The following is a 26,285-nucleotide window of genomic DNA, read 5'->3' on the forward strand; positions in this document are numbered from 1 at the left end:
GGGAGAGGATAGAGGAAGTGGGGGATGAGAGAGAGAGAAGGGGGAGAAAGAGAGCGTAGAGAGAGGGGGAGACAGGGAGAGACTTAGAGGGAGGGAGGAAGAGAAAGAGAAAGGAGAGAGAGGGGAGGAGGGAAGGGGACAGAGAGAGAGAGAGAGAGAGAGAGAAGGGGGGAGGGAGGAAGCGAGAGGGGGAGGAGAGAAGAGAGACCTTTGACCTTTAACTTTCCCTTTAATTCATCAAATACTTCACCTCCATAAAAGCAGAAGCATCAAATCAGCCACATACAGATCAACAGCAGCAACATGAACAAACATTCAGTGTTTCAGAGACTGAGGAGCAGAGACTGGTCGACTACACAACATAAAACACCACACACACACACACACACACACACACACACACACACACACACACACACACACACACACACACACACACACACACACACACTAATGCTGCGTTTAAGACAACTCGGAAGTCGGAAAAAAAATAGCTCCGAGCTGTAGAAAAAGAATTGAACGGCGTCGAACTCGGAAATTACAGGTCGGGAACTTGGGTATCATATCAGAGCTCCGACTTTCCGACTTGACGTCACGACAACATCAAAACATGGCGGCCCTCGTCTTAAACGGTTAGAATTTAGACATTTTAAGTTATTTGTTGAGGTTTTAATGCATATTTTTGTGTATTATTGCAGTAGCCTCTATGAAATACTTTTATATTAAGCTGTGATTGTTGTATAGTGTGAAATTGCGGTCTGGAAATAACGTTAAACTGTTATCGAGGCTGTAACATTATATGTGCACTCATCTGCGGCGTCTCCTCTCCTCCAAAATAAACATCATTTACTGCTGCATTTATTTTTCATATTCAGCTGTGAGCCACAATACGCCAAACTTCCTTCAGGTATCCATGTTTCTTTTCTTCCGAGTTCCTGCAGCGTGAACGCAATGATGTCGGGAGTCGGAAATTTCCGAGTTGGGAATCCCGACCTCCGAGTTGTTTTGAACGAAGCATAACTCCTCCAGGTCAGAGACCGCACTGTAATACGCAAACTGCACCTTTAGCCGAGTGGCGACTGAACCCCTGAACATGAATGAGGCATCAGTCGACCCCAGACCTTCCATCCTGTTTCTGCTGCTCAGCCTGATGCTCGTTGCTGCTGCTGCTTCACCTATGAGGGAGGTGACCACGGAGACCAGGACCAGGACCAGGACCAGGACCAGGACCAGGACCAGGACCAGGACCAGGAACCAGGACCAGGACCAGGACCAGGACCAGGACCAGAACCAGGACTCAAAAACTGGTTTTGACAACAGAGTTTATCTGTTGGTCCAGTTTAAAATCACTGTCAAGCTTTACTCAAGATTAGAAACTCCTCCTTCTCCTCTTCTCCTCTTCTTCCTCCTCTGAACACATCAGGTCCACTGTAGCAAGTAGCCGTCCTGAACCAATCAGAGAGAGGGATGAAAATAATGCTGATAATGTGATTGGCCACCAGTGACACGCCCACTTGTTACACATGATAATTTATTCTTTCTAATCCCAGAGTCAGAGATGAACTCAGCACAATCAGCTTCTGTTCCCCACAGAAAAACACCTGTAAGATGTGTGTGTGTGTGTGTGTGTGTGTGTGTGTGTGTGTGTGTGTGTGTGTGTGTGTGTGTGTGTGTTCTTGTATTTACTACATTGTGAGGACCGTTGAGAGTTTATAACCAACAGAGTGAGGACATTTAGGGGAAGTGAGGACATTTTGGCCCGTCCTCACTTTTTCCAAGGGCTGTTTGAGGGTTAAGACTTTAGGTTATAATTAGGTTTAAATTAGGTTCAGAGTAATGGTTAAGGTTAGGGTAAGGGGCTAGGGAACACATTATGTCAATGAGTGCATTTCTAAAAGGAGTTCATCATGATTCTCCTTGTATCCTCCTGGTTTATGTGTGGACTTACATTTAGTTGTGGTTGTGTTTTCCATATATGGTCGTGTTGCCAGACCGGGGCGAGTTAAGTTACAACACTGAGACACAAATTAGTTGATGACAACATGTGTGATGAATAAGACAGAGAACAGACTGAGCTGTAACTTGTAGTGGAGTGTCTTTAAATCTCTCAGCAGCTCTTCTACCACAGCTGGATCTCAGCTAACTGTTTATTCATGGTGTCAGAGTTCACCTGTCCATACAGGTGTAATGCCAGGAGTTACCCAGCAGGTGGCGCCACTCTACTGTAGAAAGAGACTTCCCCTCTGTCGCCATGAACTTGTGTGATTTCCTGTAACTGCTGAGGAGGAAGTGAAAGTAAAAATGTTCAGACGCCATTTTAGAGTGAACGGAGCAGAAGGAGAGAAACTGAAGTCTGAGACAAGTGAGTGTCAACACAACATTATTATTATTATTGTTGTTGTTGTTGTTGTTGTTGTGTCAGAGTGTGAGAGTCAGTGTGTCTGTGTGGACTGTGGAGGGAAGAAGAGTCAGACGTAGTCCGTACATACGTCAGCACATTGTCTCAGATTCACCTCCACACAACTTCTTCAAACTCAGAACAAACATCAAAGGTCAAAGGTCACGGTGACTGGATGAACATGGATTTAATGTCAAAGTCCTATGAGTGGTGGAGGTCAACGACTGGATCAGACAAGGAAGTGATTATAGTTTGTCCTCGGTGGATTTGGGTGTGTCTTGATCCTGTGTGTGTGTGTGTGTGTGTGTGTGTTACTGGTTTCCCTCTCAGACTGACTGAAGTCCTGAAGATGAGTGTTAATGTGGAGGAACAGGAGGACAGATCAAAGTCTCTGGAGAGTGACCGGTCCAAACATGAACCTCCAGACTCACAGTAAGAGACCAGATAAAAACCTTAAGTGTGTGTGACGTTACAGAAGAGGAAACATGTGTGTGTGTGTGTGTGTGTGTCCACTGATCAATGTGATGTGAATAAAAACATGTTTGTGTTTGCAGAGGTCAGAACCACAGACTGAGAGCAGAGTCTCCAGGATCCATCTGTCTGTCCATGAAGAGTGACCGGTCCATGGGACGTCCTCCAGACTTCAGTCTTGGACCTGGACCTCCAGAGTCACAGTAAGAAACCAGATTCAGACCTGTGTGCAGGTTTGGAGGGTTACTTTAAAAATGTAATCCAGTATAATTACAAACTACATTTGAAAAATAATGTAATCAGTAACTTACTCTAAGTATCACACAATTAAAGTAATCAACCAGATTACTTTTAGTTACTTTTGGATTGCTTCAATACCAAATATACTAATAAAGAATATCACACAACCAGCACACATCAATCCACATCGATTAGATCACTCAAAACAGGAAGTCAAACTCACTCAGCATCCGGTAAATTTCAAAATAAAACACAGTGGACAAACTCCCGTGACAAACGACCATGAGTCACCGGTCAGTCAGAGTCCTGAAGCTGACAGGACGTCACGAAGGAAATAAAAAATAATAGTGGAGGAGGACAACTGCAACATTTTAAAAATGTAATCCTGTCAAGAAGTAATCCTCATTTAAACATATACTCAATATATGTAGCGCCCTCTAGACGTCAGGTCTATTTACTGAGGTGCGCTCCCCAAGTTCTTTAAGTTTAAGAAATCACTTTCTCTTTAGGTTAATTAATAATAATAGTTAAGTAGGCTGTAATAACGTATTTATGAACTTGTCTATTTATTCCCTTGTTAACTACTTTTATTTAACCCCAAAATGTGTTGTTACTACTGCTTTTAGCTTGTATTTATCACTTCTGTAATAAATGAACTAAAAATCAAATGTGTTTTTCTTACCTATAGGTACCCTTTAAGTTTTTTAAGCTTCCCTAAAAAGCACTCTTGAATCAAACAAAAATACTCATAAGATACCAGATGAAAAATGAATATCAACAGGTAAGTTTCAGCAATTTACTTTAGTAAATATTAAACACACAAATATTTTAACAATATGAAAAAAAAAAAAAAAAAAATTATTCAATTGCAAATCTTTGTCTTATTTTATCCTTTTAAACCTGTAAATGGATCAATAAACCCCAATGAACAGTATTTCAGTCAGTTCAATTGCTTACTGTACTTTCTTTTCTTTCTGTGCACACTCAACACAGTTCAGTTTCAAAACCACAAATAAAATATTACCTCTAAAGCCGGCACTTTTTCTTCAATAAGCGAATGAAAATAAAATGGGTACCCTTTAATCAGTAAATCGTTGCAGGCCTGAGACGTGGCTTGTGTGCGTTGGAGCCAGAAAACAACAATGGCTGCTTCGCGCCTCGGCGCCAAAGAAAACCAAACTCACGGCTGTAATGGCGTCGTCCTCGTCTCTTCCCCGATACAGCGTGTTGTAGAGATGCGCGGTTTGCGGACACAACCGCGGAGTCCGCGGATAAACCGCGGGTCGGGCGGGTGACATGACGAAAAAATAGATTTTAATTAGATTCGGGCGGGTGGCGGTTGAACCAATTCGGAAATTTATATACATAGTTAAATATTGTTACCCACATACGAAAAACGAGCAGCACTCTTTGAAACAGTCAATCAGTGACGGCTGGTATCAATGGGCTAGTGGGGCTAAGCCCTCCCTGCATTACACAACAAAAGATGAGGAAAAAATATTCTCTAAATAACATACAAAAGACTGTTCTAAGTCTTAATAAAAATCGGAACTGGCAACAATATTAAATAGTTTCAAGAAAAACACAGGATCTCTAAATGGGCTAATTTTAATCAGCCCGAGCTCACCGAGTCTGCTCCAGGTCTGCTCTCATTCATTTTCCCACTGTGGATGATTGACAGGTGCCATGTCCCGCCCTCGCCATTGACCGACTGTTTGGGCTAATTTCATTCAGCCCACAGGCCGATCGGTTCTGACCAATCAGCAGCGGGCTGACGCAGGGTCAGTGATTGACAGGCGTCATGTCCCGCCCCCTTGGTTTACTTGTCATTGGGGCTAATTTCATTTAGCCCAACACCGCTGTTTTCAGACCAATGACAGGAACCGGAGGAAAAGTTGTGTTGTTGTGGGAGGGAGAAGACAGAAACAGCGGCGCTAGGCGCTAGCATCACAGGTAGCATTACTTTACTGCTCTAAACTGTCTTTGCTAACATGAACGAAGTGGAGAATCTAGTTTCTAAACTCACCGGGAGCACCAGCCTTAAATGACATGGCGATAACAGACCAGAAAGGCCGTCGATATGAGCTGCATATATCGTCTTCTTTTTTCTTTTTTTTTTTAATTGAGCAATATCGTCGGGTGTGTGTGTGTGTGTGTGTGTGTGTGTGTGTGTGTGTGTGTGTGTGTGTGTGTGTGTGCGTGCGTGAGAGAGAGAGAAAGAGACTGTGTGTGTGTGTGTGTGTGCGTGCGTGCGTGTGCGCGCGTGAGAGACAGAGAGACTTTGTGTGTGGGGGGGTGAGAGAGAGAGAGAGACTGTGTGTACGCATGTGTGAGATAACCAGGTTAAGTGTTTTTTTTTTTTGGACTAGACCCTTCTACTTAATGCAGTGTGTAGACCTAGTTAGTTGCTATAGGCCTACTTTTGTGAGATGGGATAACCCTAACTTTTAGCTACTGCTGTGTTAACCATTTAATGGGTAGCCTATAATTTATTTATTAGCCCACCCAACTAATTTGACCACCAGCCGCCACTGCAGTCAATTATTCATCGGGCACTGCAGTGAAACCCCACTGCTGCGCATGAGAGAATAATTTTGTTTCCTGTCATTCTCCTGTTCACACTCCAGTCCAGGGGGTGGCGGAAATGCTCCTGTTAGTTGGTTGCAACCTCCGGTAAACACAACACAACACAACAGAAGAAGAAGAAGAAAAACGAAAAAGATGGCAATGCCGGCGGCAAACGTGGTACGCGACAAACTAAAAAAGGGAGTACTAAAGACCAGGGAAAAAAAAGACCAGAAAAGTTCGGCCTGGAATCGTTTTTATGAGGTTGTAAATCAGGATGATAGCAATGCTGGCTACGTGATTTGCAAGAGCTGCGACGCTGTTTATGTCTACGACAGTCACAAAACCGGGACATCTAACATGGTGCATCACATTTGTGCAAAACCCCAAACCTCCACAAACACCCTGAGCAGTTTCGTCCGCCGTGATCCCAGAAGAGTGCCACAGGATGTTAAAACAAGGCTGACAGATGCATGTGTGGACCTGTGCACTATTGATATGCGCCCGTTTGATATAGTCTCGGGTAAAGGGTTTCAACAAGTGGCCCAGACGCTGATTGACATAGGCGCTAAGTGCGGTACCGTTGATGCTGGTGCCATCCTGCCCCATCGGCAAACTGTGTGTGATCGGGCAAAGCTGCAGGCTTCCACTGCTAAGCAGACACTTTCGGAGGACATCCAGAAAGTCATCAGCAACAACGGAGGTATTTCTGTAACCACCGATATGTGGACAGATGAATTTTAAAAAAGGGCATACACAGTCCTTACGTGTCACTACGTCAGTGAGTGGAAGCTGGAAAGTCGTGTTTTGTCAACAGTGGAGTTTGACCCAACACTGAGAACAACCAGCGAAAACCTTCATGAGCAGATAACCAGTGTACTGACGTCCTACGGAATACAGCCAGCTAAGGTAGTTTTTGTCAGTGACCAGGGCCCTAACATAAAAGCCGCACTCCGCTCCTACCACTGGATTCCGTGCTCCGCACACATCCTGAACACGGTGCTGAGACACACCTTCAGTAGAAAGGGTGACTCCGAGGGCATTGAAGATGTCGTGGACATGATCGATTACTGCAAAGAGCTTGTTGCATATCTGAAAAGAACCGGTGCCGTCGCCAGCCTAAAGCACACCGTGAATCAAGAATGTGATGTGCGATGGAACAGTAAAGTCATGATGTTGGAATCAATCCAGAAACAATACCAAGACATCAAAGAGCTTCTACGGAGCAAAGATCAAGAACATCGCCTCGATGGCATTCACCAGGATCAACTCGCACACTTGATTGAGTTTCTCACCCTTTTCAAGTCAGCAATCAGCGAGCTTGAAGGAGAACATTACCCAACCATTCAGATGGTTCTGCTCTGGTTTTTCAAGCTGAAAAAACACTGTGAGCCCAAGTTTGGAGACCCACCTTACATGAAAACTCTCCGCTCTCGCGCGTCTGCTCTGCTTGATGAGAAGATGCACCCGACTGCTACTCACAAAATCGCCACTTTTCTCCACCCGAAATTTAAGTCGCTGAAAATGCTGGCAGAAGAGGACAGACGAGAGGTGATTAAGCAAGTTCGGGAACTTCTTCCAGAGGAAAGCGTCTGTGTCAGTCGTGATGGAGAAGAAAACCCTGCAACCGAGCCACCTGTCACCGAGCCCCAATCAGCAACAGAGCAAGGTGAGTTGATACTTTGCCTGCCTGCCTGGGCTATTAAGTTTATGTTATGTTGATTGACTGTTTTATAGGTGTAAAATATTAGGCTATAATAGATTGGAGGGTACACCTGTGCTTGTTGATGAAGTAGAGGATTATTTCTCTACAAACTTCCATCTCGACGGATCAGCAGAGGAAAATCTACTTTCCTTTTGGGGGAAACAAGGACAATCATTCCCACGACTACAACACCTTGCCAAGAGAATCCTATGTGTCCCAGCAACAAGTGCCGCAAGTGAGCGCTCCTTCAGCGCAGCAGGGCGCATTTTAGAGGCCAGGCGCTCTCGCCTGAATCCTGGCACTGTAGATGCCATTTTATTCCTGCACAGTGCTAATAAAAAATCTAAGTAGACATACGGTTGGATATGTTAAACGAATTAGTCTACGTTACCTAGGCTATACCAAATAAGCCCATGTCTAACCTATATTGAGTTCGGTCAGCTGAATAATTTTGATGGTTACGTAGCTGTTGTTTTGGGCGCACTACAGTGCAAAGGAATTAAGGCAATTGCGTTGTTTATTGTTGTTTTTTTCTATTCGAGATATACTACTGTGTGTTAATTATTTGGCCTCGCTTTCAAGTGAAGCGCATCTCTGATTGGCTACATGTAAGGCTATTTAGCCTGCTTTGTTTGTCGCGACTGTCTATTTTCATAAGTATAATTCAAGTTTGATGATAAAGTGCAGTCTGATGGGTTTGATTTCCCCCCTTCAGCTAATTTGCCTTGGCCAAGTTGCAGGCAATTTATTGTTATTATTTATTTAATTTATTTTTATTTTTTTTATTTCAACTTAAAAACGTATGAGCCTATGCCTATGCCTACAACATAGGCTATTTGTTTGTCTTTATTTTCCTGCCTGTCGTTGACAATGGAGATTGTCTGATATTTTGTCATGGCTGCAGATAGGCTATCAATAAAGGTTCATCTTTGTCGCGAAATTGTTCACTGTTTCACTGTGCACCCCGCCCTCGTCCCTAATTGAGCATTATAACGTTAACAAGTTAATATTTATTGAAATAAATTCAGAACATTTTTTTACCTAACGAAAATATAGGCCTAGTCTTTCTAAAACATTTTTTTACTTCTTAAAAGCATCGTTCTGCTTGCTGCAACTGCGCACACAAAGTGTGAGGAACGCACTCCTGATCTGAGGGCATTGGCAACAATAGTCAACACTTTCTTCATGGAAATGACAATAATATTATAATAATGATAAATAATATTATCTCTTGGCCACTAATGCGTGGCCAAGAGATATTAATGCGTGGCACGCATTGAATGTCTCTGCTGCATTGGATCAGTCTCCTTTCTTTAACAGGCAAAAGCTTTCTAACCTCGCTCACGCCTTGCATCGTCTATATTAGATATATAACAACGGGCGGATGGCGGGCGGGTGTGGTTTTGAAAAAACGTTGGTTCGGGTGGATGGCGGGTGGATGACGACTTTTGTGATGCGGTTGCGGATGAAATAATTGCCTATCCGCGCATCTCTAGCGTGTTGCTACGACGTCGGTCGTTGACGATTCCTCCCGTTCTCCAGCCAGCTTCCCGTTTTCTCCGACAGCGTCCCGTTCTCCCGGCAGCGTCCGTGGCAGACACTCACCGCGGGTCTCCTCATGCAGGTTGGATACACACAGCAGGCTAACAGGCTTCACCCAGGCGAGTGGCTGAGCGAGCGGCTCGGTGCTGAAGTCCGTCAGGTGTGCTAACGTGAGCTACATTAGCTTTAGCTTTAGCTGCGCTTCTTCGTCGGACACTCTTTTCCAGAATAGTCCTCATGCAAACTCAAAACTCGACAGGCTGTGTTCGAAATCGCCCCCTATCACAGATGTAGTGCACTATATCGTGTGTTCGCCATTTTGTAGTGTTGTTCGAATTCTCCGCGATTAATTTCATCCACTATGTAGTGAATGACAAAACACCCACAATGCACCGCGAAACTGAGTGAACAAGCGATGTACACAAGTGGCAACCCTCCGTGACGTCACCCATTGGTTTGTGAAGGGCCGTTTGTGAAGCCCGGAGATTGGCTTTCAGGGCGCCGCCATTTTTGATTTTTGGAGCCAGAAGAAACCATATTTGGACGAGGGGGCGGAGCTAAGGAGGTCGAGGGGCGGGTCGGACCCGTGTCTCCGAGGCTGCTAGTTTACCCAGCAACACCGGCTAACTGCCGAGCGGCTACGCTGCTAACACCGTTAGCATCTACAATTCGAGGTAAACTTTATATTTAACGGTGAAAGTAATCTCAGAAGCTTATTAAATACATGTCCATGTTTGAACTACATATAGATCCCATGAGGAGTAATGTGTCACATTATTGTAGCCGATGTTAGCATTAATAAGCTAATGTAAAGCTGTGAAACGTATTTTGATATTGTTTTAAATTGTTTTACAGAACCCAGAGACTATAGTTTTTCTCAAACTGTGAAGCTGCAACACATTAAACTGTCATGGACTGAGACTGGTGGGTGACCGCTCCTGGACTTGATGTTACCTCACCTGCATCACCGATGATCGGCTGCCGGAGCTCCGACCTGTCGACCACGTTACAGCATTCACCCAGCTATTAGCTATTATTTTACATTCCTATTATATATATATATGCACATATTTTTTGCAGGTTACCAACATGATGTTGTACTGTAAATTCAGCTAATATAAGCAAGCTTGTCTTTTGACAGTATGGCTCACCTTTACATCATCCACAGCTTATAAAACGTTTTCAATGCTGTGAAATGCTGAAATTACTAGTGCAGTTTAAACATGAAATTGATTTATTTACTAAGATTTGCTTTACTGATTTTTAATGGGCCTTTACAGTAACATTAACACCACGACACACTGCTGTAATCAATAATAAATTCAGGAAAAAACTTTCCAGGACTATTTCTATGTATGCTTTCACTACACACAAGAAAAATACCCTGTTACCCTCCTTGAAATAATAAAGCATCCAGAGATGAATATCAGAGCTTGTGCTTTCCTGATGTGTCTTGTCAACTAATCTATGATACTGAAAACAATAATTCACCAAAGTGTCACATTACATTGACCATGAGGTTATGGTAAATATGTAAAAGAAATACTACAATTTAATCACAGTAACTTTCTTTATTATTACATTTTCAATGATAACAATCATCGACTGAATAAAACATTTGTATTAACTGGACTATGAAAATAGCTGCTTCCAAATCTTCACTGTCAATTTTAAAGGTGTACAGAAATGGCCGTTTGTCCCGTTTGTCGCGCCGAGTTGTCACGAGCTGCAACACGAGTTTACCCGAGTAAGGAAAATGAATTTGATTGGTCGTTATCGAGCGGGCGGGATATTCAAAGTTTGGGGCGAGCCCGAGCTCCGTGTGTGTGTGCGTGTCTCAGACGTTTGAATGACGGATTACGGATCCAATATCAGTGGCTAGTGAATCGTGTACAGGCTGACGTATAATCCGTGCGCCTGCATTATCCAATACGGAAAAAAAAACTACACTAAAATACACACTTTCATCACGGATTTACTCAAAAATAGAATTTTGCACAAAGTTTGGCCTACATCGTCTGAAAGATGAGTTATTACACTAATTTTATGACCCAGAGTGGGCTCAAATTCAATTTTCTTTTCTGTACACCTTTAAGTTCATCCTAAAAAGTGTGAGGTCAAATGTGGACATGGAATAATAAACAAACAGTTGGTCTGTTCTCTCATTAGAGGTTTTCTGGTTTCATCATCATCACAGCTCCATAACTTCACATGATGTCCTCCTTCTGTTGGCACCGGTCACTCAGTTCTCACTGTGGCTCCTTTAGAATCACAGTAAAACACAAGAACTTAAATTAAAACATGGCAGGTGCATGACTGTCTGCTTCAATTAAAGACATTTGTGTGTGAATTTACAGCAGTAAATGACAAACCCCCACCTCTATATGTTGTATTTATCAGTACAGTATGACACCAGCAAGATAGCAAGTTGATGGATAAACCTGGGGGCTTTGCAGCTTGTAGACCGATCCTACCGATCACTGTCCTGCCAACATGACGCCGTGGTCGTTAAATATTAAACCGGATTTATCCCGGTCCGGTAAAAGTCGGAGACGAGCTAACGGTTAGCATGGCTAACACGGGAGCTAACGCGGAGCTAACACGGAGCTAACGTTAGCCGTGTGACTCGATTATTCACATTAACTATAAATTAACTTGTCTTGGACGGTGACAGTCTCATGTTCTCCGGTCAGAACACACAGGAGAACACACGGGAAAGTAATCAGTGGTCTTCTGGAATATACAACAAATTAGATATAATTTTTACACATTAAGAAAAAGAAAAAAATACTCACTTAACCGTGATATCAGCTCCCTCCGGGTCTGTTAGCACCGTCGGACAAGGTGAAACGAAAACTGGCTGAAATTAATTAACTGCCAGCACTGCACCTGTGCTGTCTATCATCCACACATATCGACAAAATATCAGAAATTAAATTAAAACTGACTGAACACAATACGCAAACGACGGGAGGTCCCCTCCGGTGTTAATCCTCGGTGTCTGATCCACTGTGTCTGACCTGTGACGTCTCAGTCATCAGGCTGTCAATCATATTCCGTGCTGGAAGGTGATTGGTCGGTTATACCAACCAGGAAGGACTAATATCTAAATAATTATAGATTTTTTTTCAGAAGGACCACCAGGTCATATTTAAGGATGATGAACTTTAGCTGTTTAGACCGTTATCAGTTGAGAAAAAAAATTATTATTTTTAATATTTCATGATTGAAAATGAATGGGAGTGGATTGGAACCAGGGCTTTCTGCAGCCACCCCCTGCAGGATGCGGCTGGGATTGCACGTAAAGTCACTTCCGCATAGGCTTCACTTTTCAGACCGGAAGTCTACGTCCATTTTTTTTTACAGTCTATGGATGTACACTACTTTCTACTCCCGTATCCCACAATGCAATGCGGTCTTGTTTTGCCAGAGAAGAAGAGGAAGCTAATTAGCATGTTAGCTACGATTTATTTAGGCAATTTACCAAAAAAACTCCTCAGACGTATTTGCCTTCGCTCCGTTTGCCTCGCCCGAGGAGCAGGAGTTGGGCAGCAGCATCCGAACATTAACAGGCAGCATTAAATCAATCTAATTAAGAAACTGTAGTAGAATATGCAGTAAATACGATCTGACGAGCTAAGCTAATAGCCACAGAGCCGCTAACGGCTCACGGTCGGGACACACAACAGTAGTTTACCAAACCAAACTTCCGATATTTCAACAGTTTATTGTCCGAGTAACACAACCACACAGAATCACATCCTAAAATGTTCACGCAAGGGTCTGGTTTTTATTATTTTATTTTTTATGTGTCCGGTTTCCGGATACATCCATGGTTTGTTTACATGATTCTCGGCGCGTCTGCTTCCGTCACAGCAACACCTGGCGCATCAGCTGACGCAACCACGTCCAGAAAATTACCGTCTAGTGTCCGAATTCTCCTCCCGTCGTTCCCTACATCGTGTACATGATGTAGTCCACTATATCATATACATGATGTAGTGGATAGGGAGTGAGTGAGTGAGTGGGTGATTTCGAACACAGCCTGTGTTGACTGAACAGTCACTCTGAGACTCACTGTCCGTTGGTCTCGACTTACGTTCTTCAAACAGCGTCGTTAGTTCTTAAAGTCTTTGGCTCTGCCGTAACGCTTTCACCGCCATGCAACTCCTCCTTTTTCTCTGCTCCCTCCACGTTGCTCTGTCCTTTTTCCTTCTCTTCCGGCTGAGTCCTTTTCCAAATCCGGTCGACCTGTAACCTCAATCACTGATTGGCTTTTCCCTACACTAAGTTAACTCAACAAAAATATATATATTTTCTCTTTGAAATATTATTTTTTACATTCTTTACCACAAAAATATATCTTTATTACATGAAATAAGAAAATAATACAAAAATAAGTATTTATCACCGGATATAAAAAAATATAAACAAATATAAATAAATAATAAATGAGTGCTTTTATTAACCCATTATTTATCTCTCTATATTTTTAACCGGGTTATATAAATAAATAAATAAATAAATAAATAAAATAAAGTTGATACTGTAACAGATTACAGTTTCCTTCTTTTTTCTCTTACGCTATGACATGTAATCCATTACTCCTCAAGCCTGTCTGTGTGTGTGTCCTCTGTATGTGTGTGTGTGTGTGTGTCCTCTGTATGTGTGTGTGTGTGTGTGTGTGTGTGTGTGTGAGAGATCCAGTGTAGAGCTGATGTGAGACAGATGTTCAACAGCTGGACACTGGACACAGTTAATGACTGACTGACTCTACACTGTTGTCTATGATGCTGCTGTGTTGTTTCCATCCTTCACTACAGTGTCTGGTGCTGGACGCTGACGTCATTGGAGACTTCCCACAATGCATCTGTGTTCAGAGAACTGATCAGTGATCAATGTGATGTGAATAAAAACATGTTTGTGTTTGCAGAGGCCAGAACCACAGACTGAGAGCAGAGTCTCCAGGATCCATCTGTCTGTCCATGAAGAGTGACTGGTCCATGGGACATCTTCCAGACTTCAGTCTTGGACCTGGACCTCCAGAGTCACAGTAAGAAACCAGATTCAGACCTGTGTGCAGGTTTGGAGGGTTACTTTAAATATATAATCCAGTACAATTACAAATTACATGTTAAAATAATGTAATCAGTAACTCTAAGTATCACACAATTGAAGTAATGTACTGGATTACTTTTTAGTTACTTTTGGATTACTTCAATACCAAATATGCAAATTAAAGGGATAGTCCAACATTTTGGCAAATTGGCCCATTGCCATAATCCCTGTAGTCATAGCAGTAGGTTCGTTACCTTTAATTGTCGGTGCAAGCTGTTTTTAGAACGGCGGAGCAGAGCCGTGAGCTGCTCAGAGCTACGCTACGGAGGCTCATGGGATTTCTTGGTTTCCCTCATCAAACTCATCAAATACACAATCCAACAACTCCACAACGCTCTGGTGGACAAGTTGTGACCTGCACATTCACCACGCTATGAGATAATAACACAACGTTACCAGACAGAGTTGTTTTAGAGGGAAATACAGAGACTACTTGATGAAAAACTGTCCCTGAAGGCAACGCGCATCAGCAGTTTTGAATTTCCCTCTAAAACAACAAGTGACATGCTCAGTTCATACTGACATTTAAGGTGGACTGATTGATTTCCAAATGTATTGGGTAACATCCTAACTGAACATTAACAATGATTCTGTGATCAGAGAACTGATCACTGATCAATGTGATGTGAATAAAAACATGTTTGTGTTTGCAGAGATCAGAACCACAGACTGAGAGCAGAGTCTCCAGGATCCATCTGTCTGTCCATGAGGAGTGACTGGTCCAAAGATGAACTTATTGACTTCAAGTCTGGATCTGGACCCACTTGCTGGTCTGTGAGGAGTGACCGGTCCATTGGACTTCCTCCAGACCTCAGTCGTGAACCTGGACCACCAGAGACAAAGTAAGAGAAATGTTACCAAGCTGTGAACTGAGTGAAGTGTTGCAGTTGAGGTCATTTCCTGTAGAGACAGAACGGTAACACTTTACTTGAAGTATCCTCATAAGAGTGACATGACACTGTCATAACAGTGTCATAACACAGTCACGAACGTGTCATAAACATTATGTCAATGTTGTAAACGTTTATGACTGCTGTCATTAAGTGTCATTCATTCATTGTTTGGGATGTCTTGATTATGACAACTTGACATTAATCAAAGTGACATTACCAGAAAATATATTTGTCATGACAACTTGACATTAAATTGGTTTGGGATGCCTTTATTATGACAACTTGACATTGATCAAAGTGACATTACCAGAAAATGTCTCTCTACACTCGTCTTCCTCTACTTTCTCTCTCTCTGCTCCTTTGCTTACTGAAGCCCCGCCCCCTTTAAAGTGGTTAACCAATCAGAGCTCAGATGTGGAGCTGTGACATGTTGTTGATCCAGAAATGTCTTGACAGGAGGAAGAGGAGTGGTGTCTCTGTGGACCAGCAGCTGTCCTGCTGTGGTCTCTGTCAGGACGTCCTGAAGGATCCAGTCTCCACCAGCTGTGGACACTGGTTCTGCAGACAGTGCTTCACCTCAGACTGGGACCAGTCTGGTTCTTCAGGACCCCCCTCCTGTCCCCAGTGTGGAAAAAGACCCAGAACCAGAGGTGAGCTGCAGACAACCAATCAGAGCAGCTGTATACAAAGTGAGACTGAACATCTGTCTGATGTGATCATCTGTGAAACCAGGACCTGTTGCTTTCTCCAGAGTCATTGTTCCATCACACAGCACTGACATTTAAGATGATGATTCAAACCTTCTCTTTGTTGTCTGTAGTTTTTCTGTAGCTGATGAAAATAATCTGATCAGATTGTCAGACTCTCTGTCTTCAGTCTGACTCTGTCTCTTCTCTCTCAGCAGATCGTGGTCTGCAGGAGGTTTTAGATCAACATAAGATCAGTCTGAGGAGCAGATGTGAACGAGTGACTGAAGGAACTGAGGGAACAGGAAGTGGAACAGGAAGTGTAACCCTCCTCAACAGGATCTACACTGAGCTCTATATCACAGAGGGACAGAGTGAAGAGGTTAATACCCAACATGAGGTGAGACAGCTGGAGACAACGTCCAAGAAGAAGACCCTCCATGACACTCCAATCAAGTGCAACGACATCTTTAAAGACTTACCTGTCCAACAGAGAGAGGACATCTCTACGGTCTCACCTGTCCAACAGAGAGAGGACGTTTCTACGGTCTCACCTGTCCAACAGAGACCCATCAGAGTGGTTCTGACCAACGGCGTCGCTGGCGTTGGAAAAACCTTCTCGGTGCAGAAGTTCACTCTGGACTGGGCCGAGGGCTTGGAGAACCAAGATGTCAGTCTGCTGGTTCTGCTTTCGTTCAGGGAGCTGAACCTGATCAGAGATCAGCGGTTGAGTCTTCTCAGGCTGCTCCATGTTTTCCATCCAACATTACAGAAGGTCACAGCAGAGCAGCTGGCTGTCTGTAAACTTCTCTTCATCTTTGACGGCCTGGATGAAAGCCGACTGTCATTGGACTTCAACAACAGGGAGGTTGTGTCTGATGTCACACAGACGTCATCAGTCAACGTGCTGCTGACAAACCTCATCCAGGGGAATCTGCTTCCCTCAGCTCTGGTCTGGATCACCTCCAGACCTGCAGCAGCCAATCAGATCCCTCCTACATGTGTTGACAGGGTAACAGAGGTCCGAGGCTTCACTGACGCCCAGATGGAGGAGTACTTCAGGAGGAGGTCCAGTGATGAAGATCTGTCCAGAAGAATCATCTCACACATCCAGATGTCCAGGACCCTCCACATCATGTGTCAAGTCCCAGTCTTCTGCTGGATCAGTGCTACAGTTCTGGAGCACATGTTGACCACAGACCAGAGAGGAGAGCTGCCCAAGACCACGACTGACCTGTTCTCACACTTCCTGCTGGTCCAGACAAAGAGGAAGAAGAACAAGTACGGTGAAGGACATGAGACGAGTCCACAGGAGCTGACGGAGGCCGACAGAGAAGTTCTTCGGAAGCTGGGGAGGCTGGCGTTTGAACAGCTGGAGAAAGGAAACATCATGTTCTACAAAGAAGACCTGGAGCAGTGTGGTCTGGATGTCACAGAGGCCTTGGTGAACTCAGGACTCTGTACTGAGATCTTCAAAAGAGAGAGTGTGATCTTCCAGAAAACAGTCTACTGCTTTGTTCATCTGAGTGTTCAGGAGTTTCTGGCTGCAGTCTACATGTTCCACTGTTTCACCAACAGGAACACACAGGTCCTCAAGAAGTTCCTGGGAAAAGACTACGAAGAGACAGAGAAGAGCACAATGCCTTCCTCTGATGGAATCAAGGCGAGCAGTCATCCATCATTTGATAGCAATCATCCATCGATCAATAACCATCATTCATCATTCGTTAGCAGTCATCCATTGATCGATAACAGCCATCCTTCACTTGTTAACAGTCATCAATGGATAAATAACAGTCATCCATGGATCGATAACAGTCATCCATTGATCAATACCAGTCATCCATCGATCAACAACAGTCACCCATTGATCGATAACAGTCATCCATGGATCAATAGCAGTCATCCATTAATGGTTAACAGTCATCCATGGATCGATAACAGTCATCCATCGATCAATAGCAGTTATCCATCAATGATTAACAGTCATCCACAGATCAACAACAGTCCTCCACAGATCAATAACAGTCCTCCATTGATCAATAACAGTCCTCTAACCCTGGATGACTTCCTGCAGAGAGTCTTGAAGAAATCCCTCCGCAGTAGAAACGGTCACCTGGACCTGTTTGTTCGCTTCCTTCATGGCCTCTCTCTGGAGTCCAACCAGAGGCTGTTAGGAGGTCTGCTGGGTCAGACAGACAACAGTCCAGAAACCATCCAGAGAACCACCAACAACCTGAAGAAAAAGAAGACAAAGATCTCTCCTGACAGAAGCATCAACATCTTCCACTGTCTGACGGAGATGAAGGACCAGTCAGTTCATCAGCAGATCCAACAGTTCCTCAAGTCAGAGAACAGATCAGAGAAGAAACTCTCTGTGATCCAGTGTTCAGCTCTGGCCTACATGCTGCAGATGTCAGAGCAGGTTCTGGATGAGTTGGACCTGAAGAAGTACAACACATCAGAGGAGGGACGACTGAGACTGATCCCAGCTGTGAGGAACTGCAGGAAGGCTCGGTAAGTCTAGACATGATCAATATAGAGGGATATACGTCACTGACGTTCTGCTGCGCATATCGCCTGCAGAAAGGGAGCAGCAAGAGCCGTGATCATGTCTTTTTGTGCTGTTAGTTGCACTAATTGTTTTGATATAAATAACAAAACGCGCAAATTTTACAGAATACCGTCAACTCGCACCCCTTTCAAGGCAAACGAGAGAGAAAATAGTACATTGGTGATTTATTTCGAGCAATATAATGTGTTAGATACATTGGTTTGAATGGTGATGAAGCTAAATATGCCCACAGGCACAGCTGTATAACTGCAGCGAATGAGTTGTGAAATGTTTACTACGACAGTGACTGAAGACGAGGTCACATACCAATGGAAAGCAAGCTGAGATTAATTAATCTTAAACTATATAATTGTTTTAAACTACCAGTACATACTCAGCCATGCAGGTACAGTTCGGGTCAGGATGCAGTTGTTCCAGACTTTAGACATGTTCGTCCTCTTCCCTCGTCTCTGACCAGGCAGCACCTCAGTCCTCACAGCCACCATGTTTTGTAATCATGTAAGAGTGTTTTCCTGAACATGATTGTCTGTTAAATATCTGTAGGTAACGTCAGGGATGCACAGTGACAGTGTTGTTTTTACCGATAACCGACGCCATGCTCTAAGTGTCCGTGGCTTGTGCCTTGGCCGAGTTGTGGCCTGTGCCTTGGCCGAGTTGCCGTTGCCGCGGTACAAACTCGACCCTCCACGCATCCTGACTTGTTGGTAAACAACTAATCCCTCTAGAATTGTTGATCAGTAGTAGTAATAAATCAAATATCAGTGTTTCTTCTTTATTGGTATTGATGTGTTTAGCCTATTGATCCCACAACAGAAGAGCAGAACCTGTTATTATAGTTCAAATATATTCATGTTGATGGACAATTTGCTCTCAATTTGAAAGGTTTTTGTTAGTCTGCCTCCCGTTTCCATGGAAATACATGAGGTCCAACTAATAACCTGAAACACAATCAGTCACGTCCTAGCAACAGAAAAGATTTTCTTGTCCCAGATGAGTGAACTCTGAACTGACGTTAATGTTTTATCGTGGACTCTGACTTTCCTGAAGTAAATCAATACCGTGTCGCCAGCACAGCTGATGGGGAAAGTCAAACATTTCGATTACTCCAGATTATTTAAAAACCCAAAAATCGCAAAAAAAAGAGAGACAGAAAAACATAGAGGTAATATCTTCCTTTATCCAACGAAATATTCAGCTCCAGCCCATAATATTCACATTTTCACCGCGTCATAACTAGTGTCTCTCTGACTTTGTACCCTCTCGGCTAAAACGGGACAGTTTACTGCATGTTAACTAAAACATGTTTATTTATTTATTTTTATTATTCTAAAATTTGAGTTTGGCAGCTGACAGGAACTCTACAGGAGGTTGATTTATGGTGCGTTCCAGGCAACCCATAACTCGTGTATTTCCGACCCGAACTTGTACCAGTTTGATCTGGTACAAGTTCACAAGTTGGAAGTTACGAGTTCAACTGCCGTTATAGTGTATATATTTTCGGGCAGAGGAAGGACGCTGGAGTTAAAACTGACCGTGTCCTCCAGCGTCCTTCCTCTGTCTATTGCTCATCTGTCTCCGGCCCAAGACGCACCGGTCTGCAGTTTGTCCCCAAGCTGAATCGTAAGGATTCTCCCACTTGTTCATGTGATATTTTCTCTCTTCACAGACTTGTTCATTGTGGACTCTCAGAGAGTCACTGTGAAGTCGTGGCCTCAGCTCTGAAGTCCAACCCCTCCCACCTGACAGAACTGGACCTGAGTAACAACAAGCTGAGTGATTCATCAGTGAAGTATCTGTGTGCTGGACTGGAGAGTCCAAACTGTCGACTGGAGACTCTGAGGTGAGTTCACTGACTGGACCTGTTGGACTTTTGTCTGTGTTCAGTTCAAATGTGTGAAGTTCAGTTTGAAGCAGCGACTGATTGTGACTCCATGTTACTGCAGCTGGTAGAAGGTGAAGGGTCAGAGGTCACTCAGAGGTCAGTGTGGTGGTGGTGATGATGATGATGATGATGATGATGATGATGATGATGATGATGATGATGATGATGATGATGATGATGAGCTGCTCTCAGATGAAGCTGCTAACAGAACAGCTGGATCAGCCACTGTAGCTGAAGCTGAGCAGATGTGATGTAGATCTGAGGCAGGAGAAGCTGCTGTGTGTGTGTGTGTGTGTGTGTGTGTGTGTGTGTGTGTGTGTGTGTGTGTGTGTGTGTGTGTGTGTGTGTGTGTGTGTGGTGTGTGTGTGTGTGTGTGTGTGTATTGCACAGACTCGACTTTACTGCTCCACAATGACATTTTGAGCTTGATGTCGACTCGTCGCTGATCAGGTGATTTTGGCAGCACAAGAGGAGAGCTGCTTGAAACAACAGCTGAGTGGCTGAATGAAACTAATCCGTCACCCTAATTGATTTAAATTGTCTTCTGTTGCTGATGCACGGCCTTGGTAAACTCGGTTATTCATGTTATTCTAGTTGAGGATGTGGATGATCATGAGGGAGGGAGTAGTGGTGCAACAGATCAGTGTTTTTTGTTTTTTTTTTATCAATTTTTTATTTTGTTTTATTTCATTACAATTCCATTTATCCATTCCCCTTGACCCCACCCTTTTCCAGGGGGTAACATTAGATTAATAATAATTATTATTATTATCAACAGTACATAGCAGACATAGTGTTGATCCTTGATCGCTCTCCACGGATCGGCACGCAAGTGTTCCACAGGTCGTTGATGAAAAGAAAGTTGTGAATGTAGCGCAAAAAAAAAACTCTGCTCGTATAGGCAGCTTTATGTCAGGCACAACAACAAACAATAACAACCAATCAACCAGAATCGAAAAACAAAAACTGTGACTGAGCAGGACTGTGATGGTGATTGGCTTACAGACCTTTGCTTGTGTCGTTTTCCTCCCTAACACACAGTAGCTCCAGTATTTTCTTTTCACTTCTATAGGAGTGTATGTTACAAAAAAACTGATTTACAACTGGTTGTTTATTTACCTGCTGTTCTGTACTGATTTCTATCAACCAGTCAGTGGATACAGATTGTTGCAAAGCATTTCCCTCCTCCTGTGATTTATTCATGACGGGAAAAATATGAATGACCTCATCAGCAACTAGTTGACGTCGACTCGACTTTCATAATATTTGAGTCGATTTTAAATAATCTGAAGTCATGCAACTACTAACCTCACACACAGTTTATCATCCTCTGTGTGTGTGTGTGTGTGTGTGTGTGTGTGTGTGTGTGTGTGTGTGTGTGTGTGTGTGTGTGTGTGTCAGAGAGAGAGTAGGTTTCAACTTGCTAACTGTTAGCCACCGTAGCTCAGGCGTTGGTCTCCCGTCAGATAAAAGCTGCTGTTGTTCTTCAGATGAAGCTCATTAAGGTGTTCACCTCTCCAGTGGAGCATCACTGCAGTTGAATTAGCTGCTAAACTGCTGGAGGCTAAAAAGCCAGGGGACACGTCTGTGTGTTGACCATTCACCAAGGCAACGTGAACAGAAGTGCAGCTCAGACATGGTGCAGTTAAGTTAAGAGGCAGCGTAGCGTTGTGCCTCTTCACCTCCATGTGAACTCTCTGTGGGAACTTACTGCACATGTGTAAACAGCCACATACACACCGTACTGACAGAAGAGGCAGAGCAGCTCTGGGCCTTTGCTCTGTAATACTACACATGGCTGAGTGGTTTGTGCAGCTGCTGCCTGGACAGAAGCTAGCTCTGTTTACTGGCTTTTATTAGACCATGAAAATCACCACATTCTGACACATTGAACTTGTAGTAAAGTTATCTGAAAGTCCAAAAGAATCCAACTTTAGATGAAGTGAATGAATCAAAGCCCTGACTGCACCTCACTGGTTTTTAGTCCAGTCTCTGTTTCTCTTCATGTTTCACCTCCACTACAGAAACACATGTGATGTATCAGACAATAACTGATCTATAATCAATAGCTGCTGGCTCCACCTCTTTCCTGAGGCTCTGTGATGTTTATAGTGAAACATTCAAAGCCAACATCCCATAATAAGTAGGTATGTTTCAGGTTTTTCTGTCTCTGAGCTTCATTCACCGTGTGTTTCTACATGTTAGTTGTCATGGTAACAGAGTTCAGCCTCACATGTGTGTTGTCTTGAGCATGGTCAGTAAATCTCTGATCAATGTGGCTGCACAACATGAGTTTGTCTGGATGGAGCCACAGGTGGAGCTGACAGGTGAAGAGGCGGAGTCACTGCGTCTGTGTTGAAGCAGCAGCAGCTTCTCATGAATATTAATGAGCTGTTTTCTCTCTATGTGACTGTTTAACCTGCTTCCTGTTGCTTCAGCTGTTGGACTTTGATTTTCTAAACTTGTTCTTTCTGAAGCTTCTTCAGCTCTGAACAGATGATGAGACACTGAACGCTGTCAACAAGGAGCTTTGTCCTCAACTCACTGCTTTTATTCTTTATTCAGATTGGAGCGCTGCAGTTTGTCAGAGGTCAACTGTTCTTCTCTGGCCTCAGCTCTGAAGTCCAACCCCTCCCACCTGAGAGAACTGGACCTGAACTCCAACTACCTGCATGATTCAGGAGTGAAGCATCTGAGTGGTTTTCTGGAGAGTCCAGACTGTAGACTGGAGACTCTGAGGTCAGTTCACTGACTGTTACTGTTGTAGATCTTAGATCTTTGATCCACAACTGAACCTGATTGATCTTCACTCAGAACTTGAATCATTGACTTTGATGTCATGAATGAAGGACGTTTGAAATAGTTGTTGTCTCATGTTTCCACTTGTTCTTCTCTCACACTGACAATGACTCTTCACTTTCAGCTCATTTCACTCAGTCTGATCAATAATCAATGATCTGATCACTGCAGCTGTGTGTGTGTGTGTGTGTGTGTGTGTGTGTGTGTGTGTGTGTGTGTGTGTGTGTGTGTGTGTGTAAAAGTGTCTAAGTGTCAGATAGAGAGTAGGTTAAAACATGCTAACTATTAGCCACCGTAGCTCAGGCGTTGGTCTCCCGTCAGATAAAAGCTGCTGTTGTTCTTCAGATGAAAGCTCATTAAGGTGTTCACCTCTCCAGTGGAGCATCACTGCAGTTGAATTAGCTGCTAAACTGCTGGAGGCTAAAAAGCCAGGGGACACGTCTGTGTGTTGACCATTCACCAAGGCAACGTGAACAGAAGTGCAGCTCAGACATGGAGCAGTTAAGTTAAGAGGCAGCGTAGCGTTGTGCCTCTTCACCTCCATGTGAACTCTCTGTGGGAACTTACTGCACATGTGCAAACAGCCACATACACACCGTACTGACAGAAGAGGCAGAGCAGCTCTGGGCCTTTGCTCTGTAATACTACACATGGCTGAGTGGTTTGTGCAGCTGCTGCATGGACAGAAGCTAGCTCTGTTTACTGGCTTTTATTAGACCATGAAAATCACCACATTCTGACACATTGAACTTGTAGTAAAGTTATCTGAAAGTCCAAAAGAATCCAACTTTAGATGAAGTGAATAAATCAAAGCCCTGACTGCACCTCACTGGTTTTTAGTCCAGTCTCTGTTTCTCTTCATGTTTCACCTCCACTACAGAAACACATGTGATGTATCAGACAATAACTGATCTATAATCAATAGCTGCTGGCTCCACCTCTTTCCTGAGGCTCTGTGATGTTTATAGTGAAACATCCAAACAACATCCCATAATAAGCAGGTGTGTTTCAGGTTTTTCTGTCTCTGAGCTTCATTCAACATGTGTTTCTACACGTTAGTTGTCATGGTAACAGAGTTCAGCCTCACATGTGTGTTGTCTTGAGCATGGTCAGTAAATCTCTGATCAATGTGGCTGCACAACATGAGTTTGTCTGGATGGAGCCACAGGTGGAGCTGACAGGTGAAGAGGCGGAGTCACTGCGTCTGTGTTGAAGCAGCAGCAGCTTCTCATGAATATTAATGAGCTGTTTTCTCTATGTGACTGTTTAACCTGCTTCCTGCTGCTTCAGCTGTTGGACTTTGATTTTCTAAACTTGTTCTTTCTGAAGCTTCTTCAGCTCTGAACAGATGATGAGACACTGAACGCTGTCAACAAGGAGCTTTGTCCTCAACTCACTGCTTTTATTCTTTATTCAGATTGATCGACTGCAGTTTGTCAGAGATCAGCTGTTCTTCTCTGGTCTCAGCTCTGAAGTCCAACCCCTCCCACCTGAGACACCTGGACCTGAGCTGGAACAACCTTCAGGATTCAGGAGTGAAGCATCTGAGTGGTTTTCTGGAGAGTCCAGACTGTAGACTGGAGACTCTGAGGTCAGTTCACTGACTGTTACTGTTGTAGATCTTAGATCTTTGATCCACAACTGAACCTGATTGATCTTCACTCAGAACTTGAATCATTGACTTTGATGTCATGAATGAAGGACGTTTGAAATAGTTGTTGTCTCATGTTTCCACTTGTTCTTCTCTCACACTGACAATGACTCTTCACTTTCAGCTCATTTCACTCAGTCTGATCAATAATCAATGATCTGATCACTGCAGCTGTGTGTGTGTGTGTGTGTGTGTGTGTGTGTGTGTGTAAAAGTGTCTAAGTGTCAGAGAGAGAGTAGGTTACAACTTGCTAACTGTTAGCCACCGTAGCTCAGGCGTTGGTCTCCCGTCAGATAAAAGCTGCTGTTGTTCTTCAGATGAAGCTCATTAAGGTGTTCACCTCTCCAGTGGAGCATCACTGCAGTTGAATTAGCTGCTAAACTGCTGGAGGCTAAAAAGCCAGGGGACACGTCTGTGTGTTGACCATTCACCAAGGCAACGTGAACAGAAGTGCAGCTCAGACATGGTGCAGTTAAGTTAAGAGGCAACGTAGCGTTGTGCCTCTTCACCTCCATGTGAACTCTCTGTGGGAACTTACTGCACATGTGCAAACAGCCACATACACACCGTACTGACAGAAGAGGCAGAGCAGCTCTGGGCCTTTGCTCTGTAATACTACACATGGCTGAGTGGTTTGTGCAGCTGCTGCCTGGACAGAAGCTAGCTCTGTTTACTGGCTTTTATTAGACCATGAAAATCACCACATTCTGACACATTGAACTTGTAGTAAAGTTATCTGAAAGTCCAAAAGAATCCAACTTTAGATGAAGTGAATAAATCAAAGCCCTGACTGCACCTCACTGGTTTTTAGTCCAGTCTCTGTTTCTCTTCATGTTTCACCTCCACTACAGAAACACATGTGATGTATCAGACAATAACTGATCTATAATCAATAGCTGCTGGCTCCACCTCTTTCCTGAGGCTCTGTCATGTTTATAGTGAAACATTCAAAGCCAACATCCCATAATAAGCAGGTATGTGTGTGCTGGTTTCAGGTTTTTCTGTCTCTGAGCTTCACTCAACATGTGTTTCTACACGTTAGTTGTCATGGTAACAGAGTTCAGCCTCACATGTGTGTTGTCTTGAGCATGGTCAGTAAATCTCTGATCAATGTGGCTGCACAACATGAGTTTGTCTGGATGGAGCCACAGGTGGAGCTGACAGGTGAAGAGGCGGAGTCACTGCGTCTGTGTTGAAGCAGCAGCAGCTTCTCATGAATATTAATGAGCTGTTTTCTCTCCATGTGACTGTTTAACCTGCTTCCTGTTGCTTCAGCTGTTGGACTTTGATTTTCTAAACTTGTTCTTTCTGAAGCTTCTTCAGCTCTGAACAGATGATGAGACACGGAACGCTGTCGACAAGGAGCTTTGTCCTCAACTCACTGCTTTTATTCTTTATTCAGATTGAGGAGCTGCAGGTTGTCAGAGATCAGCTGTTCTTCTCTGGTCTCAGCTCTGAAGTCCAACCCCTCCCACCTGAGAGAACTGGACCTGAACGGAAACAACCTTTATGATTCAGGAGTGAAGCATCTCAGTGGTTTTCTGGAGAGTCCAGACTGTAGACTGGAGACTCTGAGGTCAGTTCAATGACTGTTACTGTTGTAGATCTTAGATCTTTGATCCACAACTGAACCTGATTGATCTTCACTCAGAACTTGAATCATTGACTTTGATGTCATGAATGAAGGACGTTTGAAATAGTTGTTGTCTCATGTTTCCACTTGTTCTTCTCTCACACTGACAATGACTCTTCACTTTCAG

The 26,285-nt window shown here is 43.7% G+C and overlaps 2 protein-coding genes across 2 annotated transcripts in view; both read left to right on the plus strand.

Moving 5' to 3' along the window:
* Nucleotides 1–26,285, plus strand: part of LOC146986482 (uncharacterized) — a gene marked incomplete at its 5' end in the record, with an annotated part of 532,005 nt that overhangs the window by 430,376 nt on the left and 75,344 nt on the right. The window contains 2 exons of the mRNA XM_085780485.1: nt 22,641–22,814; nt 24,292–24,465. Of these exons, the coding sequence (XP_085636611.1) occupies nt 22,641–22,814; nt 24,292–24,465 (348 nt within the window). The remainder of the gene's footprint in view (nt 1–22,640; nt 22,815–24,291; nt 24,466–26,285) is intronic.
* Nucleotides 15,830–20,037, plus strand: LOC146986493 (uncharacterized; the record flags this gene model as incomplete). Its single annotated transcript, XM_085780374.1, has 2 exons — nt 15,830–18,135; nt 19,860–20,037. Coding segments are annotated over 2 exons (2,484 nt in total), but the record flags the coding sequence as incomplete, so codon positions are not given.

This window comes from Trachurus japonicus, chromosome 6 (genome assembly GCF_045865225.1).
Source record: "Trachurus japonicus isolate A0001 chromosome 6, Traja_1.0".
NCBI classification, from domain to species: Eukaryota; Metazoa; Chordata; class Actinopteri; order Carangiformes; family Carangidae; genus Trachurus; species Trachurus japonicus.